Consider the following 21254-nt stretch of genomic DNA (forward strand, 5'->3'; position numbering starts at 1 on the left):
TCTGTTTTTGTTCATCAGTTTATGTTGTTCATTATATTCCACAAATGAGTGAGATCATGTGATATTTATCTTTCTCTGACTGGCTTATTTCGCTTAGCATGATGCTCTCCAGTCCCATCCATGCTGTTGCAAATGGTAAGAATTCCTTCTTTTTTTACTGCAATGTAGTATTCCATTGTGTAGATGTACCACAGTTTTTTAATCCACTCATCTGCTGATGGACACTTAGGCTGTTTGCAAATCTTAGCCATGGTAAATTGTGCTGCTATGAACATAGGGGTGCATATATCCTTTCTGATTGGTGTTTCTAGTTTCTTGGGATATATTCCTAGAAGTGGGATCACTGGGTCAAATGGGAGTTTCATTTTTAGTTTTTTGAGGAAACTCCATACTGTTCTCCACAGTGGCTGCACCTGTCTGCATTCCCACCAGCAGTGCACAAGGGTTCCTTTTTCTCTGCATCCTCCCTAGCACTTGTCATTTGTTGATTTGTTGATGAGAGCCATCCTGACAGGTGTGAGATGGAACCACATGGTCGTTTTGATTTGCATCTTTTGGATGATTAGTGACTTTGAGCATGTTTTCATATGTCTCTTGGCCTTCCTTCAGTCTTCTTTCAAAAAGTATCTATTTAGGTCCTTTGCCCATTTTTTGATTGGGTTGTTTATCTTCCTTTTGTTAAGTTGTATGAGTTCCCTGTAGATGTTGGCGATTAAACCCTTATCAGTGATAACATTGGCAAATATGTTCTCTCATGCAGTGGGCTTTCTTATTGTTTTGTTGATGGTTTCTTTTGCTGTGCAAAAGCCTTTTATTTTGATATAGTCCCATTTGTTTATTTTCTTTTTAGTTTCCATTGCCCTAGGAGCAGTATTAGTGAAGACATTGCTTCAGCATATGTCTGAGATTTTGCTGCCTGTGGATTCCTCTAATATTTTTATGGTTTCCCGTCCTATATATTCTGTTTCATTGTTCTATATGTCTGTGTTTATACCAGTGTCAGACTATTTTGACTATTGTAGCTTTGTAATATATTTTGATACCAAGGAGTGTGATGACTTTGTTCTATTTTCTCAAGATTGATTTGGCTATTCAGGGTATTTTGTGGCTATATATGAATTTTAGAATTGCATTTTCTATTTCTGTAAATTTGGCTAGACCAGTGGTCGGCAAACTCATTAGTCAACAGAGCCAAATATCAACAGTACAATGATTGAAATTTCTTTTGAGAGCCAAATTTTTTAAACTTAAACTATATAGGTAGGTACATTGTTATTAACTTAATTAGGGTGCTCCTAAGCTGGCCTTTGCTAAAAACATCCTCAATCTGACTGAGGTACGTTCGCTGAGGTCAACCCCTTCCAACTCTTCCATCCACACTCGTCTTGTATACTTGTTTCGTCTATCTCCTTTTGTCCATCCTCTCTATATATCCAAACCATCTCAACATACCTTTCTCAATCCTCGACACTACATCTTCTTTCACTCCACAATGTTCCCTGTACGTGTGCGCCTGCACGTGGTATTTTGTGGAAGAGCCACACTCAAGGGGCCAAAGAGCCGCATGTGGCTCGCGAGCTGCGGTTTGCCGACCACTGGGCTAGACTAGTTTAGTGAAATCTAATTCCCCTGAAGTGTACATCCTCTGATGTTACTCCTGAGAAGATGCAGCCTTCAACAAGTACACATTTTCTCTGACCACCAGGGATGACTGTGGTTCTACCTGAGTTTTCTCTGAGTGTTTCTTTGTCTTTCCCCTCCTTAAGCTTCTGGCTGGTCTGTCTCTATTGATATCACATCCATCTGTTAGTGTCCTAATTGCTAGTTGATTACTCTGTTTTTTTAAATGTATCTTTATTGTTGAAAGTATTACAAATGTTCCCCGTTTTTCCCCCAACCTGCACCCACCCCCCACTCCCAGGCTTTCACCACGCTATTGTCTGTGTCCATGGGTTATGCATATATGCATATAAGTTTTTTGGTTAGTCTCTTCCACCACACCCCATACACCTTCCCTCTGAGATTCATCAGTCTGTTCCATGCTCTGTTGTTTTTGATAAAATCCTGGGCATAAATTGCTCCATGGTCTGATCCAACTAAAGTTTGTCCCCTGGGCAGAAGTGGAGACTTTGAGACTTCCTTGAGACTTCCTTGCCAGTCTTTGAGACTTCCTTCTACCTACCTATGGGCAAAATATGTATCCTATAGGGCAAGAGCTTAGGGGTGTGTGTATGTGTGGGTGGATGGGTGGGTGGAGATGGTGTATATGCCCTTCATAAGATGCTTCAACAGGCTCTTCCCTACGCAGCAGGAGCTGTGTGTGTATTTGGGAATAAGGGTTACTTATTGCTGGCACCCAGCTGCTGCCACTACCCAGTATAGATCACCTAGTCCTGATCAGAAAGATGGGAACTGCCAATGTTCACGGGCTGTCAGACCCATTTAGAATAGCTCTTATACCCCAGGGACCTGGGAGAGATGGTGACTGTTACTTGGCTGCCTAGCCCAATGGAATAATACATCCACAAAGCAGAGCTGTGGGAAATGGTGTAATTCTAGCTCAAATGCCATGGCCTCCCACTGTACTTATCAAGATTCTGCAGATTTTGTTGAATGTATGCATCTCAATTTGTTGTAATATCTCCCATCATTCTCAAGAGACTTTGAATGATTGTCTTTGATCATTTTGACCAGTGTAATATATGTCTCTCTTGGTGATCTTTTCCACAGGCCCCTCCTCACACCACCATTCTTAAAGTCCTGCCTACCCTTATCCATGTTCTTTTAAGTATGCATAAAGATTTTCCTCATATAGTTTCAGTCTATACACACCTTGCCAGGCATAACTCTACTGTATAAAGTGGGCTCATACTACATTGAAACGTTGGAAATTGGGGCACAGGCATTCCAAGTATTGCAGAATAACCAGGGAATTGCCTTGAGGCAGTGAAATTGTCAGACTGGTCTACCTTGCAGAAGTTGTAAATTTGGAATCCTTGCCAAGGAATATCTAAAAGAATCAGAAAAACAAGCACAGATATGATGGTTTCTAGATCTGAAATCATGGAGGGGAATAGAGAGTGTTGCAACTTGGAGTAGGCAGCAAGAGAGAGAGAGATGTCTGTGCTTCACACTGACCTTCTTCCTAAGTGACACATTTTTCTTAGACATACTAATAGAATTTTCTCTGTGGATGAAAAAGTCAACAACCACAACAACAAAAGCATTGCATTGGATTGGGATTTTTAGAAAATTAACTGTCAGAAGTTGTTATTTTTTTTTAATCTGCAGAGGAAGAAGACATTTGGATGGTGACTATGCTAATAATGTATACCTATAACTGAAAGATAACCTATTAATTTTATTAGCTTTAGAGGAATCTTTCTTTTCTCATTGTAAGTTAGGAGCTTAATGAAAAATAGGTACAATATAAAGGAAAGAAAAATATATATTCAAGTCAAAACAATTTTTGTTTAGTTTTCAGTCTTGCTGACACACATGAGATATCTTGGTTGGAGAAAACTTATCAGTTTCCCACTTAAATATTCATTTCTCATAACTCCTTAATAACACATAGTTAGAAAAAGTACCCTTATGTCAAAGGTCTGTGGGTTCTTTGTTATACTCAGTTTTTGTTATCTCCATAATATTGAAGATACACCACAATCTAATGAAGTTGGCTGGGAATTCTCATAAAACTGTTTCCTGTCTGTGTCCATCCCACTGTCAGTGCAGGATAGTGTGTGATTGAGATAGAACAATGTATTTCCCAGCTATGTCAGGCAGAACTGCAAAGCACTGCTGTTTCAGCCCCCAACACCATGGAGAAAAGGGACAAAAGCACAGATGCTGTAGTAGAAAGTGATATTGAAGAACACTAGCATTGGAATCAAACAGGCCTGGGATAAAATCTGGTTAGAACTCCTATGTCTTAATTTATTAATCTGTAGAAAGGGAATGATAATAAAGTACCCACAATATAGGGTTATTGTGGTAATTAAATGAGAAAATGTATTTATAATGCCTTGCTGTGGTATGTTGTCTCTAAAATGCCCACTGTGGATTTATTCTGTCCTTGTCACTTGGGAGTTAAATTAGGGCTGGCTTGTGACTGGTTAGCCTAGTAGAATTTGGCAGTAGTGACACTGTGCCAATAATGAGACTAACTTTCAAAAGGACTGGAATTTTCTGCTTCCTTTCTTTTGGTATGCTATCATTTGTGATTCTTCCTCTCATAACCATGCCATAAGAAGCCCAAACAGTGGTGTGCTAGAAAATGTTTAACAAACAACTTTTCCAAAAAAGGTAATGATTCATAGCATTTGCTGATTTCCTGGGTGTAATACTCCACCCATGGCTAAATACAGACCACATCATGTAGTTACTGAACATGAAGTTGGTAAGAGATGCACAGATACAGTAGATATTTTTAAAAATCACAAGAGCATATATTATTTATACTAATAAAAGGGTAGTATGCTAATTAGACTAGACATCTTTCAGACGCCCTTCCGGACAAAGCCACAGTGGTAGGGGCCAAGGCAGAGGGGGTTAGGGGTGATCAGGCTGGCAGGGGAGCAGTTAGGGGCATCAGGCCAGCAGGCAGAGGTGGTTAGGGGCGGTCAGGCAAGCAAGCAGGTGAGTGGTTAGGAGCCAGTGGTCCTGGATTGCTAGAGGGATGTCTGACTGCCAGTCTAGGCCCGATCCTGGTAGGATTGGGCCTAAACTGGCAGTTGGACATCCCCTGAAGGGTCCTGGATTGGAGAGGGTGCAGATTGGGCTGTGGGACCTCCCCCCGTGCACGAATTTTGTGCACCAGGCCTCTAGTTTAAATATATAACAAAATAATTAGTAGGTGATGTTTTGAGTATCACCATTGTTGTAATATACTTCATTTAACTGTAAGTTTATATAATTTAATTTTTAATAGTGGCTGTATTTGACAATCAAATAGTTCACAAAGTTGCTGAAAATTTAACAATTGGTCCTCACAAGTTGATAAAAGCTGGCTCCGGTACACCACAAGCCAAATCCTGCATACCACTGGGCCTAAGCCACTGGCAGAGGCCATGTGTCAGGAATAGTCTCAACTGACCTCAAATAACAGCAGCCTCAACTGACCAGTCCTTGGTAGCATCAACTGCCAGCCATGTGAATGGGCCATTTTGGAATTCCAGCCTAGACTAGCCTTCAAATAACTCTAGTCCCATCTGCCATCTGACTGCAACTGAATGAGAGAAACCAAGCAAAAACTGCTCAACTGAGTCCCTTCAAAACACAGAAACATGATGGATAATAATAAATTGTTGTTTTAAGTCAGTAAGTTTTGGGGTAGAATATGCAGCAGTCAGAATTAAAATCCTGGCTCATAGGAATTGCTCAATAAATAACAGATAATATTATTGTTTTGATTGTTGCAATTACTGTCAGATTAATTATAACAATTTTAAGCAATGGGAATATATTTATTTTAAAACAATGAATGGATGGTTCCTTTTCTTGCTTTTGCTTGGGGACTTAGACTCTACACGAGTGTAATTTGTCCTGAAATTTTACTTAAGAAACATATAACTCTAGATTAAAGGTCTAGAATTACTTTCTACAATATAGTTGGTCTCCTAGTGGCCTGTTGTTTACTTTCATCCTGCCACAACAGGGAGTGCATGAAGTGAAGTCACACCACTGCAGTCCAAAAAATGATGACCACAGGTAGGCAGCTCTGGTTATCCCATTTACAACAAAGCCTGAACAATTTAATTACAGCAGTGGAAAGATCTGTGAGTGAACACTCTGTATTTTTCTTCCATCTCTAGTCTTATTGTTTTCTCATATTCTTTAACTGATCAGAAGATAGATATAACAAGGACAAAATATTAATTTAGAAGAAATTAGTACAACCTTGCTCAATCTCCCCTCTTCCTTTCATCTCCTCAGAGAGAACTTTCTGCCTACTCAGTTCCTATGTAAGACATTGTTGCACAGAGTGAAGTGATGGTTAAGAGCAAGAGAGAGATTGAAATTGAGATCTCAGTTAAGATTTCTTAATTTACATTAATAGTGAAAAAAGTTGATTCAGAGCTTTATTATTTTGTTTTCCCAAACAGAGTTGGTTATTTGTAATGTAACCTGGGTTAAGAGTGTTATGAGCATATCTCTCTGAAATTTTTCTCAACAGATCATATTTTTCAATTATTTTTCATTATATTTTGGTTACTGGACTTGAATGTGAATGATTTAAGCTAAGAGGGTACCACAAGGGAGCGCAACTTTATATGTGTTATGTTGAACTAAAATCTAATTAGTGTTGTATTTTGTTTAACAAAGCTCTTAACTTTGAAAGTAGGCAATTATTCAAACAAAAGCTATTTTATTTTTTTCCTGAATATTTAAACTTTATTTTTGAGAACAAGATATTCTCACCTATAACCAAAACACCATTAACACAACCAACCTGTGTAACATTGTTATAATAATGTCATCTAACATATAGACCCATCCACATTTTCCCTTGTCATTACCAAAATGTCCTGTTTTGCTTTTAAAAAATCCAGGATCCAGTCAAGGATCATTTGTTGTATTTGGTTGCCACACATCTTTAGTCTCTTTTAATATAGAAAAGCATTCCTGTTTTTCCTTTTTCATGAAATTGCATGTTTGAAGAGTCCAGGCCTGTTGTTTTTGGTGGAATATGCTATAATCTTGTTCTGATTGCTTCCAGCAATCTTTGGCAAGAATACTACGGTGATACTTATTTCCTATTGCATTGCTTCAGGCACTGCCTGCTAGTCTCTCTGCTGTAAAGGTGCCCTCCCATCCCTGACCCACATGGCAGGTGTAGATTGCTCAGGGTCAAAGAGAAGGAGTTGGGGGCAGAAGTCAGATGGGTCTGCATGGATCCAGACCCTTGTTCTTTACCATATTGCCCTCTCTTCTAGAAAGGATTATTTAGCCTATGAAGTTCCACAAGTTACATACCTATTCTATTACTACTAGAGGCTCGGTGCATGAATCTGTGCACGGGTGGGGTCCCTCAGCCTGGCAGGGTGACAGAGGCAATTGGGGCCCTCTTGCCCAATCCCAATAGGGGCCGATCAGGCCGGCCAGCCCAGGGGAGGGACCACGGGAGGTTAATCGGCTGCAGGAGGTTGGCTGTGGAAGCACACTGACCACCAGGGGGCAGCTACTGCGTTGAGTGTCTGCCCCCTGATGGTCAGTGCACATCACAGTGACTGGTCATCGGGTCATAACAGTTGCTTAGGCTCTTATATATAGATAGATATATTTAATGATGCTTTCAGTTTTTTTTAAAAAAATCTTTATTATTTAAAGTATTACATATGTCTCCTTTTTCCACCATTGACCTCTCCCTAGCTGTTTCACACCACCAGCACATGCCCTCACCCCCTGCTGTCTGTGTCCATGGGTTATGCTTATATGCATGCATACAAGTCCTTTGGTTGATCTCTTACCCACCCACCCCCGTCCGCCTTCCCTCTGAGGGTGGATGGTCTGTCCGATGCTTCTGTGTCTCTGGATTTATTTTTGTTCATCAGTTTATGTTGTTCATTACATTCCACAAATGAGTGAGATCGTGTGATATTTATCTTTCTCCGACTGGCTTATTTCACTTAGCATAATGCATTCCAGGTCCATCCATGCTGTTGCAAATGGTAAGAGTACCTTCTTTTTTACTGCAGCATAGTATTACATTGTGTTGATGTTCCACTGTTTTTTTTGTGTGTGTGTTTTTTAATTTAAATTCTTTATTGTTAAAGTGTTACATGAGCCTCTTTTTCCTCCCATTAACCTCTCTCTGGCCACCCCACCCCCCAACACATGCCCTCATTCCCCTACTGTCTGTGTCCATTGGTTATGCTCATATGCATGCATACAAGTACTTTGGTTGATCTCTTACCCCTTCACACCCTGTCTTCCCTCATAGGTTGGACAGTCTGTTCGATGCTTCTATGTTTCTGGTTCTATTTTTGTTCATCAGTTTATGTTGTTCATTATATTCCATAAATGAGTGAGATCATATGATATTTATCTTTCTCTGACTGGTTTATTTCGCTTAGCATAAAGCTCTCCAGTTCCATTCATGCTGTTGCAAATGGTAAGAATTCCTTCTTTTTTACTGCAGCATAGTATTCCATAGTGTAGATGTACCACTGTTTTTTAATCCACTCATCTGCTGATGGGCACTTAGGCTGCTTCCAAATCTTATGAACATAGGGGTGCATATATCTTTTCTGATTGGTGTTTCTGATTTCTTGGGATATATTCCTAGAAGTGGGATTACTGGGTCAAATGGGAGTTTCATTTTTAATTTTTTGAGAAAATGCCATACTATTCTCCACAGTGGCTGCACTAGTCTGCATTCCCACCAGCAGTGCATAAGGGTTCCTTTTTCTCCGCATCCTCTCCAGCACTTGTCCTTTGCTGATTTGTTGTTGATAGCCATTCTGACAAGTATGAGATGGTACTTCATTGTCGTTTCGATTTGCATCTCTCAGATGGTTAGTGATTTTGAGCATGTTTTCATATGTCTCTTGGCCTTCTGTATGTCCTCTTTCGAAAAGTGTCCATTGAGGTCCTTTGCCCATTTTTTGATTGGATTGTTTATCTTTTGTTAAGTTGTATAAGTTCCCCTATAATTTGTGAGATTAAACCCTTATCGTATATTACATTGGCAAATATGTTCTCCCATGCAGTGGGCTCTCTTGTTGTTTTGTTGATGGTTTCTTTTCCTATACAGAAGCTGTTTATTTAGATGTAGTGCCATTTGTTCATTTTCTCCTTAGTTTCCGTTGTTCTAGGAGCTTATCTGTAAAGATATTGCTATGACATATATCTGATATTTTGCTGCCTATGGATTCTTCCAAGATTTTTATGGTTTCCCATCTTATGTTTAAGTCCTTTATCCATTTTGAGTTTATTTTTGTGTATGGTGTAATTTGGTGGTCTAGTTTCATTTTTTTGCATGTATCAGTCCAATTTTCCCAACACCATTTATTGAAGAGACTGTCTTGACTCCATTGTATGCTCTTGCATCCTTTGTCAAATATTAATTAAGCATAATGGCTTGGGTAAATTTCTGGATTCTCTGTTATGGTCCATTGATCTATATGTCTGCTCTTACGCCAGTACCAGGCAGTTCTGAGACAGTGGCTTTGTAATATAGCTTGTTATCTGGTATTGTGATCCTTGAACGTTGTTCCTCTTTCTCAATATTTCTGCAGCTATTCGGGGTATTTTTTTACTTCAGATGAATTTTTGGAGAGTTTGTTCTAGGTCTGTGAAATATGCCATTGGTGTTTTCATGGGGATTGCATTGAATCTATAGATTGCTTTAGGTAGTATGGACATTTTAATGATGTTAATTCTACCAATCCATGAACATGGTATATTCTTTAATTTGTTTATGTCTTCCTCTATCTTTTTTTCAATGTCCTGTAGTTTCCCAAGTACAGAATAAAAGAATAAAAACTTTACCTCCTTAGTTAAGTTTATTCCTAGGTATCTTATTTTTTTGTTGCAATGGTAAATTGGATTTTTTTTTTGTTGTTGTTTGGTTGGTTTTTTTAGTTTCTCTTTCTGTGAGTTCATTATTGGTGTATAAAAAGACCATAGATTTCTGGGTGTTAATTTTGTATTGTGCTACATTGACAAATTCATTTATTAAGTATAGTAGTTCTTATGGAGTCTTTATGGTTTTTTATGTACAATATCATGTCATCTGCGGATAATGACAGTTTTACTTCTTCTTTTCCAATTTGGATGCCTTTTATTTCTTCTTCTTTTCTGATCACTATGGCTAGTACTCAGAGTACTATGTTGAACAGGAGTGATGAGAGTGGGCATCCCTATTTTGTTCCTGTTCTTAGGGGAAATGATTTTAGTTTTTGCCCATAGAGTATGATGTTAACTGTAGGTTTGTCATATAAGGCTTTTATTATGTTGAGACACGATCCCTCTATTCCTACTTTGCTGAGAGATTTTATCAAGAAAGGGTGTTGGATTTTGTCAAAAACTTTTTCTGCATCAATTGATACGATTATGTGATTTTTATCTCTCAATTTGGTTATGTGATGTATCATGTTTAGTGATTTGCAGATATTGTACCAGCCTTGCATCCCCGGAATTAATCCCACTTGTTCATGATGTATGATCTTTCTAATGTAATGCTGGATCAGATTTGCTAGAATTTGTTGAGGGTTTTAGCATCTATGATCATCAGGGATATTGGCCTGTAATTCTCTTTCTTTGAAGTGTTTTTATCTGGTTTTGGGATTACGGTAATGCTGGCTTCATACAAAGAGCTTGGAAGTGTGCCTTCCTCTTGAAATTTTTGGAATAATCTGAGGAGGACAGGTTTTAGTTCTTTGAATGTTTGGTAAAACTCCCCTGGGAAGTCATCCTGACCAGGGCTTTTCTTTGCTGGAAGTTTTTTTGATTACTGCTTCAATGTCATCGGTAGTTATTGGCCTATTCAGGTCTTTTTATTCTTCCTGATTGAGTTTTGGAATATTGTATTGTGCTACATTGACAAATTCATTTATTAAGTATAGTAGTTCTTATGGAGTCTTTATGGTTTTTTATGTACAATATCATGTCATCTGCGGATAATGACAGTTTTACTTCTTCTTTTCCAATTTGGATGCCTTTTATTTCTTCTTCTTTTCTGATCACTATGGCTAGTACTCAGAGTACTATGTTGAACAGGAGTGATGAGAGTGGGCATCCCTATTTTGTTCCTGTTCTTAGGGGAAATGATTTTAGTTTTTGCCCATAGAGTATGATGTTAACTGTAGGTTTGTCATATAAGGCTTTTATTATGTTGAGACACGATCCCTCTATTCCTACTTTGCTGAGAGATTTTATCAAGAAAGGGTGTTGGATTTTGTCAAAAACTTTTTCTGCATCAATTGATACGATTATGTGATTTTTATCTCTCAATTTGGTTATGTGATGTATCATGTTTAGTGATTTGCAGATATTGTACCAGCCTTGCATCCCCGGAATTAATCCCACTTGTTCATGATGTATGATCTTTCTAATGTAATGCTGGATCAGATTTGCTAGAATTTGTTGAGGGTTTTAGCATCTATGATCATCAGGGATATTGGCCTGTAATTCTCTTTCTTTGAAGTGTTTTTATCTGGTTTTGGGATTACGGTAATGCTGGCTTCATACAAAGAGCTTGGAAGTGTGCCTTCCTCTTGAAATTTTTGGAATAATCTGAGGAGGACAGGTTTTAGTTCTTTGAATGTTTGGTAAAACTCCCCTGGGAAGTCATCCTGACCAGGGCTTTTCTTTGCTGGAAGTTTTTTTGATTACTGCTTCAATGTCATCGGTAGTTATTGGCCTATTCAGGTCTTTTTATTCTTCCTGATTGAGTTTTGGAATATTGTATTTTTCTAGGAATATGTCCATTTCATCTAGGTTTTCCAGTTTGTTGGACTAGAGTTGTTCATTACATTCTTTTACAATCCTTTGTTTGTCTGTGATTGTTACTTAACTTAACCTCTTTCATTTCTGATCTTGTTTATTTTGGTCCTCTCTCTTTGTTTCTCAGTGAGCCTGGCTAAAAGTTCATCAATCTTGTTTATCCTTTCAAAGAATCAGCTCTTGTTTTTATTGATCTTTTGTATTGTTTTTTGTTTGTTTGTTTTGTTTTTTGTCTCTATGCACGATCCCTCTATTCCTACTTTGCTGAGAGATTTTATCAAGAAAGGGTGTTGGATTTTGTCAAAAACTTTTTCTGCATCAATTGATACGATTATGTGATTTTTATCTCTCAATTTGGTTATGTGATGTATCATGTTTAGTGATTTGCAGATATTGTACCAGCCTTGCATCCCCGGAATTAATCCCACTTGTTCATGATGTATGATCTTTCTAATGTAATGCTGGATCAGATTTGCTAGAATTTGTTGAGGGTTTTAGCATCTATGATCATCAGGGATATTGGCCTGTAATTCTCTTTCTTTGAAGTGTTTTTATCTGGTTTTGGGATTACGGTAATGCTGGCTTCATACAAAGAGCTTGGAAGTGTGCCTTCCTCTTGAAATTTTTGGAATAATCTGAGGAGGACAGGTTTTAGTTCTTTGAATGTTTGGTAAAACTCCCCTGGGAAGTCATCCTGACCAGGGCTTTTCTTTGCTGGAAGTTTTTTTGATTACTGCTTCAATGTCATCGGTAGTTATTGGCCTATTCAGGTCTTTTTATTCTTCCTGATTGAGTTTTGGAATATTGTATTTTTCTAGGAATATGTCCATTTCATCTAGGTTTTCCAGTTTGTTGGACTAGAGTTGTTCATTACATTCTTTTACAATCCTTTGTTTGTCTGTGATTGTTACTTAACTTAACCTCTTTCATTTCTGATCTTGTTTATTTTGGTCCTCTCTCTTTGTTTCTCAGTGAGCCTGGCTAAAAGTTCATCAATCTTGTTTATCCTTTCAAAGAATCAGCTCTTGTTTTTATTGATCTTTTGTATTGTTTTTTGTTTGTTTGTTTTGTTTTTTGTCTCTATGTTGTTTATTTCCACTCTGATCTTTATTATTCCCTTCCTTCTGCTTACTCTGGGCTTTTCTTGTTGCTCTCTTTCTAATCCTTTAAGTTGTAGGCTTAGATAATTTATTACCAGTTTTTCTTGGTTGTTTTTTTTTTTTTTTTTGAGGTAGGCCCGTAGAGCTATGAACTTCCCTCTCAGGACTGCTTTCACTGTGTCCCATAGATTTTGGATGGTTGTGTATTCATTGTAATTTGTTTCCAGGATGCTTTTTATTTCTTCCTTGATCTCTTTGGTAACCCAATCATTGTTTAATAACATGCTATTTAGCCTCCAAGTTTTTTATTTTTTTCATTGTTTTTATTGAAGGCAATTTCTAATTTTATGCCATTGTGATCTGAGAAGATGCTTGATATGATTGATATGATTTCTATTTTCCTGAATTTGAAAAGACTTTGCCTGTGTCCCAATATGTGGTGTATCTTTGAAAATTTCCTGTGTGCACTTGAGAGGAATGTATATTCTGTAGCTTTGGGGTGAAATAATCTGAAGGTCTCAATTAAATCCATCTGATCTAGTGAGTCATTTAGGATTGCTGTTTCTTTGGTGATTTTTTGTTTACAGGATTTATCCAGTGGTGTCAATGGTGTATTAGAGTTCCTCTCTATGATTATATTGCTGTTGATCTCTCCCTGGATATCTTTCAGAAGTTTTTTTTTTTTTAATGTATTTGGGTGGTTCTGTATTGGGTGCATATATGTTTACCAGAGTTATATCCTCTTGTTGTATGGATCCCTTTAGTATTATGAAGTGGCCCTCCTTATTTCTTATTGTGGCCTTTACTTTGAGGTCTATTTTATCAGATATAAGTATTGTTACCCCAGCTTTGTTTTCATTTCCATTTGCCTAAATTTTTTCCCCCATCCCTTCACTGTCAGTCTGTGTGAGTCCTTTATTCTGAGGTGGGTCTCTTGTAGACAGAAAATATATGGGTCATGTTTTCTTATCCATTCAGCTACCCTATGTCTTTTAATTGGAGCATTTAAACCATTTATGTTTAAGGTTATTATTGATAGGTATTTGTTTATTGCCATTTAAATTCTGTATGTCTGTTCTCTCTCTATTTCTTCTTCTCATTACAGCAATCCCTTTAGCATTTCTTATAATGCTGGCTTGGTGGTGATGAACTCCTTTAGCCTTTATTCTTACTTTGTCATTGATGTTTGCTAATTTAATTATAATGTGTCTTGATGTAGGTCTTTTGGGGTTCATCTTGTTTGAGACTCTGTGTGCTTCTTAGAATTGTGTGATTTTTTTTCTTCCCAACATCAGGGAAGTTTTCTGTCATTATTTCTTCAAACAGGTTTTCTATTCCTTGCTCAGCTTTCTCTCCTTCTGGCACCCCTATTATGCGGATGTTGTTTCCTTTAATGTTGTCCCAAATCTCCCTTAGGCTCTCCTCCTGCTTTTTAATTTTTCTTTCCAGTTCCTGCTTTGTTTGGGTGTTTTTTCTACCTTGTTTTCTAACTTGCTAATTGGTTCCTCAGCTTCTTATAGTCTACTGTTGAAACTTTCCATTGTGTTCTTTATTGCACCTATGTCATTCTTCATTTCCTCTTGATTCTTCTTCATTTCCTCTTCATTCTTACATGTTGTTAATTTCTATTTCATCCTTTTCAGCATTCTTATAACCATTGTTCTGAATTCTTTCTCTAACAAATTGCTTGACTCCATTTTGTTTATTTCCTTTTCTGGTGATTTCTCCTTTTCTTTCATATGAGGATTCTTTTTTTGTCTCCCCATTTTTGCTGTTCCTTTGTTATTGTTTCTATGTATTAGATCAAACTGCTATGCCACCCAGATTTTTTGAGTTTTTCTTATATAGTAGAAGCTTTGTGGGACCCAAAATTACAATCTCTCAGGTCTTCTAGGCTGGGTTTTCTAGGGATTCCCCCTACTTGGGATATTTGAGTTCTCTTGGTATAGTTGGGTCTTGAGTGATATTGTCCTGTTCGTGGATGGAGTCTCCTCTTAGGGCATCTGGTTATGTGGCTGGTTCTCTACTATGTTGACTGAACAGTACAAAATACAACTCGACAAGACACAACACAAAGGGAAGAAAACACAAGTGTACTCATGACACTGATAACCCCAATAAAAGTGACCACCAGAGAAAAGAGAATTAGGAGAGAGAAAAGAAAGCAAAAATGATATTGAGAAAAGGAAAAAAAGTAAGAGAGAAAAGAAAATGAATAAAAAATATATGGGGAGAAAACACCACAAAAACAAACAAATAAACCAAAAAATGCAAACAGCAAACACTCAGAAAAAAGGTGGGGACAGAATCTGTATTGGCAGAGCTTATATATAGAAAGTAAGGTTAAAGAATTGAATGAGTAGGGAAAGGACCATGGTTCAGTACAGAGGAGGTAGAAAGAAAATGAGTGGTTAAGAAGAAAAATAAATAAATAGAAAATAGTTTTTAAAATTTACCTATTCATTTGTTCATTTATTTTTGGAAAAGGAGAATAGAGGGGAGAGAAGATAGGCTTGAGTTTAGAGTGAAACTAATTAAACAACTAGGAGAAGAAGAGAGCAAGAGAGGAGAAGAAAAACAACAGCATAAAAAAAATGCCTAGGAAATAAAGAGAAAAGAGAAGGGTGCATGGACTTGGAGCAGGGGAGAGGAAATTAGATATATGAGTAAGCCATCAGAGACTACAATAATAATAACATGTCAATAAAGCAGATTGAGATCAATTTTTAACAAGGGGTAAAAGGAAAGGAAAGAGAAAACCTAAAGCAGGGACAGGAGAAGAAAAAACAGGATTAAAAAGGGAGAAGTGAGGAAGTGAGGAAGGAAAGGGTGGAAAAAAATAAGGTAAAATAAAATAATAAAAATAGAATGAAGAAAAATAATACAAAAAAAGATTTAAAAAACAAACAAACAAAAATGAAGAAAATGTTTTTAAATAAGAGATAAAAAATAAAAAAGTGAAGTGTCGTTCACTTCAGCTGAGTTTTAATGCCCCACGGGGGCTGGTTTAAGAACACACTCTTTTGTTCTGTCTGTCACTTCTCAGTTTCCTGTTAGGTATTCAGCATCATGTTGAAGTTCCAAGAGATACACTGCTCCTCTGTTTGTGTCTATTTCCACAGCCTTGGTTGCAAGCAGGCGGGACCAATGTGCCCGCTTTACCTGTCTGCCTTAATCTGTCTGTCAATCTTAATCACTCAAGTGTCTGCTTCTGGCAGGGTTTTAGTTGGGGGTAGTGCTGTATCGCTTTCTGGGACTGAATGGCCTCTCTTCAACCCAGTCCTTGAGGGCTCTTTGTGGCTATTCAGAGTCTTTGCTTCCTTTGAAAAGCTCATGGTGTAGGCTGGATGTGGCTGTATTAGTTGTCTTGAGGCTGCTGGGAGGGGCTGGCTCTTCAGGAGAAAAATGGCTGCTTAGGTTTGGAGGGTCAGGAAAGACTCAGTGCTGGGTTCCTGGTCACCTCTCCCTGTTATGCTCTCCTTCACTGCCTCTCCTCAGACTCTACAAATCTGTACCTCTATCTGCACCACAGCCTCGGGTGAGTGTTTGTAATTGAAAGGTCCTATGAACTGCGTTTAGTGAGTAAAAACAAAGACAAAACAAAGGCAAAACAACCATGTGACTGTGAGTTTCTCTCCCCCTGGCACTGCATGGCTCAGGCAGCTCTTCAGGCTGCTTTTCTGGGAACAGCTTCTCATGGCTGTGGACTTAGATCTAGAAACCCCTGCCACCAGCAGCCCTGTGGACTTCCTTTCCACAGTTGGATGTTATTCCTGTTCCCAATGGACTCGGACTTGGTGCAGTGCAGCTTTCTCCTGACCCTCATGGCCCAGTGGTAATGTATCTCTCTCCAGCCCAGATCCCGGATCCTACCATTCTCCAGGCATCCTCTGTCCTTCCTGGCTGTGAATTATCTCACCAGCTGTGTCTAATTCACCAATTTTGGGTGGATGTTATTTGATTTAGTTCAGTGATGGCGAACCTTTTGAGCTTGGCATGTCAGCATTTTGAAAAACCCTAACTTAACTCTGGTGCCATGTCACATATAGAAACTTTTTGATATTTGCAACCATAGTAAAACAAAGACATATTTTTGATATTTATTTTATATATTTAAATGCTATTTAACAAAGAAAAATCAACCAAAAAAATGAGTTCGCGTGTCACCTCTGACACGCGTGTCATAGGTTCGCCATCACTGATTTAGTTGCTCCTTCCTCTGCTCCGGGACAAGGTGCAGGACACGTCTGCCTGTTCGACCACCATTTTTCTTCCTCCAACAAAAGCTATTTTAAAAAGGCATTTATGAGACAATTAAGGACATTTGAGTACTGAGTGGATATTTGATGATTTTGAGTATTATTTGTATTGTGGTTATGATAAGCAAAGGTCCTTTGTTTTAGAGATGCATACTGAAGTATTTATGGATGAAATTATATGCTGCCTGGAATTTTCTTTAAAATAATTTGGGCTTGTGGAAGGTGGGTGGGAGTATAGATTAAATCAGATTAGCTCTTCATTGACACTTATTGAAGTAAGGTGATTCATGAAGTACGTGGGGATTCATTAGACTCTTCTTTCTACTTTTGTGCATATTTGAAAATTTCCATAACAAAAAATGAAGAAAAGTGAATGAGTTAATATCCATTATTCTTACTCTCTAGAAAAAAAAATCTAAATTAAGTTGCTTTTTATTGTTATGTGGTTCATGTTTGTTTTTTTTCCTGTGGGCTGCTGGTTCTTGGCAGAAAAACAGTCACTATCACCCTTGATTATGAAAGCATAGACTGTTTGCTGATATTTCAGTAAAAGTGGGATCTACTTAACTCAATCCAATATTCAAAAGTCTTAACTTGCCCTGGCCAATGTGGCTCAGCTAATTGGGCATCATCCCATGCAGGGAAAGGTTGCCAGTTCAATTCAGGTCAGGGCACATGCTGGGATTGTGGGTTTGATCCCCGGTAGGGGGTATGCAGGGGGCAACAGATTGATGTCTCATTCTCACATCAATGTTTCTCTCTCTATCTACCTTCTTCTCTCTCTAAAAATAAATAAAAATATTTTAAAAGTCTTAAATTAATTAAAATCTGATTGCAGTATGATTCTTCAGTGACAAAAAGGTTTCTCTGGTGTATTTAAAATAGGATTTAATGAATAAGAGCTTGGCTTATGTGTTACTTTCTGAGACTCCATCTATTGTAGAAATTGAGTCCATTGTTTTCCTTCTGTAAACTTTGTTATGTTATGTGTATTTGCATTTCACTACCTTTACCTTTCAAAGAGAATGAAGCAGCATGGCCCCAAACTAACTAAAGCAGGTTTTCCATTTCTATTTTGTTTCTCCAGAGAATGCAGATGATGTTGCTAAGCACATTTTAAATTTGATAAATGAGTCCCCCTCTCTGGATGAAGAAGAAACAAGGATTATTGTTTCTAAATTATCTGATATTTCACAATGTGATGAGATAAGTATGAAACTAACCAAGATTATATTACAAATAATCGATGCTGTTTTGGGAAAGCAAAACAATTCAGTATCTGATCTACATGAAGTAAGCAATGAGTAAGTACTAATACTTTGGTAAAATAAATTGTTTCATACTATTTGTTATTAATTCCTTCACATATAGTAATCACCAATTTTAAAGGTCACATAGCTATGCATTGAAAACTAAGCTGTGAAAGAATGCATTCAAAATTTAATGGAACCTTAATGAGAATGACTTTCCAAATAAATAGTTACCCAAACCAAACCTCGGATCTATTTCCCCACTGATGGTGCTTCCCCAATGTTGCCCATTTCTATAAAATGCTTCCACCCAGTGTTCAAGCAAAAAATATTAAGAATAAAGCTACGTACCTCCCTCTACCTTGCAGCCAACAAGTAACCAAGTCTTGTATGAGGCACTGCATATAATTTGTTGTTGTTAATCCTCATCCAAGAATATTTTTCCATTGATTTTTAGAGTGAGTGGAAAGGAGGGGAGAGACAGAGAGAAGAAATATTGATGTGAGAGAGACACATTGATTGATTGCCTCCTGCACATACCCTGACCAGGGCCGGGGATTGAGCCTGCAACCGAGGTACATGTCCTTGACTGGAATCAAACCTTTAGTCCATAGGCCAGAGCTCTATCCACTGAGCAAAACTGGGTAGGGTCATAATTTTTTAAATTAAAAAAATTTTTATTGATTTTTTTTAGAGAGAGAGAGAGGAAGGGAGAAAGAGAGACAGAGAAACATAGATGTGAGGGAGAAATATTGATCACCTGCCTCCTGCAAGCCCCCTACCAGGGATCAAGCCTGCAACCTGGACATGTGCCCTGACTGAATGGGCCCAGCAACTTTTTGCTGCACCAGAGGATGTCCAACCAAATTGAGCCACACCAGCCAGGGCTGTACATAATTTTTAAATCCCTTAAATATTCCTGGAATCCATCTACTTCTCTCTGTCTTTACCACCACTTTCCTATTCCTAGCTCCATTTCTCTCATCTGACTTTCTACGGTAACCTGCAAACTGGTTTCTCTGTTCTGCTCTTGCCTCTCTCTGTCTATTTTCTACATACCAGCCAGAATGATCTTTTAGTGTATATATCATATCATGTCATTATCTTGCTTTTAAAACTACGCAGTGGCTTTCTGTTACATGTAGAAAAAAGTCCAAATGTCTTGGCCCATGAGGCCATGTAGGTTCCGGCTTTACATACAATAGTTTTATTTAATCTTTAACAAATCTTTTGAGATGAGTGCTAGTATTACTCTGACTTCACACGTGAGGAAATGGAAACTCAGTGATGTTATTTATGTGCCCACATAGAAATCAGAGGAGCTAAGATTTAGACCTTCTGTCTGAGTGCAAAGCCAAGGCTCCTATCTAATAATTCCTTAACAAAATGAAGATAGTGATTAAAACTCAAAGAAAAGTCTCACACTTAGGAAATCTTATAAGGAGGATGGGTTTTTACATTTAAAAGGTAGGAATGCTCTTCTCTACCTGGTGTTTCTTGCAGAATTCTGAGGATAATCAACCATGCCGGTCACAAGATGGAGTTTTTGGGGAGGACAGCAAATCTGACAGTGGCCAGCCTGGCTTTGGCTGTCCTGCGGGTGGACCACACATTTGAAGGCATGATCTTCAGCATTCGCTCCTATGAAGAAGGTACAGACCCTGAGGTGAGTGCAGCTCAGGGAACTGAGAGCCAATCTGCCAAGCATTTTTCCCAACTCTTCATTCATTCACACCATGGGAGGGAGAGGGGTTACTTTTTGTAACGTTTTAATCTTCAGGGGACCTTATGAAAACACAACTATCCCTGGGGTGATTTAGACATAACCCTCAATAGGCTAACACACCTTGGTTGAAATGGCATCTATGAGATGTGCAATAATACCACCTTTGGTCCCGTGACCTGTAATCATCTCAAATGTCAGTTTATCATTTGGTATCATTTATGGAGCACTTATTACATGTTGAGCATTGTGTTACTGTTTCCTTTTTGCAGATAAATAAACAGAAAAGTTAAGTAACTTGTCTAAGGATTCACAGCCTAATGGCTGAGCTGAGATTCAGACTTATGCCTGGATAGCTTTAAAGTCTGGGCCATTTTCACTACTGCATTACTTCAGCCTTTGTCAGGCCATAGGCTGCCAAAACCTGTTCAAAACAATTTGAGAGACCAGTATTTTTTTTTGAGACCAGTATTTTTTAAACTTAAAAAATTTTAACATTTAAATATGGGGAAATACACAAATTCTAAGTATACAATCTCTGACTTTTGACAGATGTGTGCATCTGTGTATCTTAAATCCCTATCCACACTAATAAAAGACAAAGATGCTAATTGACCTTACCTTCGCTACGCCCATCAGCCAATCAGAAGAGTATGCAAATTAACCCAACAAAGATGGCCATTAAATTTGCATACTGCAGGTGGGGCGGGCAGCGCGAGACACTGCCCCTGGGATCTGGGCCTTGGATCCATGACCTGGCGAGGCAGGGCCGGCAGCCCCCGACGCTGCCCATGGGATCCAGGCCTCACATCCGTGATCCGGCGAGGCAGGGCTGGCAGCACCAGAGGCTGCAGGCAGGGTCCAGGCCCCAGATTGGGGATGGGGGAGGTAGAGCGGGCAGCTCCAGATGCTGCTGTGGGGTCCAGCAGAGCGAGAAAGCTGGTGGCTTGGAGGGTGTGGCTCCTCTGTCACCCCAGCTTCCTCATGGCAGCTGTGGAAACTGACAGCAGGGAGGAGGAAGTCCCACCCCCACAGAATCATCGAGAATCAGCCGTTGGTCACACAGCTCTCAGTGGCCTGTCAGTGGCCTAGCCAGGACTCTCATTCACCTGCATCTCAGACCGTGACAGTAGAGAGGTGGGACTATGTCCAAAGAGAAACTGTTGATACAACATAGCTCTGCAGCCGAAAGATGCCAGCGTTATCAACAGAAAATGTCCGCAGAGCAACGTGCGTCTGATCTTGAAAGAAGGTGGTGCCTGCAATAGAATGTATCTGAAGAGCAGCTACTGGAAAAACGTCACTCTGAAGCCGAAAAACAGCAGCATCATTGACAGAAAATGTCTAAAGACCAATGTGACTTTGAAGTTGAAAGAAGGCGGTGGCAACGACAGAATATGTCTAGAGAACAGTCATCAACAAGTACTACCAATACGGGTAGGAACTGCCTTCTCAGCGAAAATGGAGTACATGA

The 21254-nt window shown here is 38.7% G+C and overlaps 1 protein-coding gene across 1 annotated transcript in view; it reads left to right on the forward strand.

Annotated features, from left to right (window-relative positions):
- The window catches only part of ADGRG4 (adhesion G protein-coupled receptor G4), a 136085-nt gene that overhangs the window by 45834 nt on the left and 68997 nt on the right, over positions 1–21254 (forward strand). The window contains 2 exon segments of the mRNA XM_005865338.1: positions 17895–18111; positions 19561–19723. Of these exon segments, the coding sequence (XP_005865400.1) occupies positions 17895–18111; positions 19561–19723 (380 nt within the window).

The sequence above is a fragment of the Myotis brandtii genome, unplaced genomic scaffold (assembly GCF_000412655.1).
Source record: "Myotis brandtii unplaced genomic scaffold, ASM41265v1 scaffold206, whole genome shotgun sequence".
Classification (NCBI taxonomy): domain Eukaryota; kingdom Metazoa; phylum Chordata; class Mammalia; order Chiroptera; family Vespertilionidae; genus Myotis; species Myotis brandtii.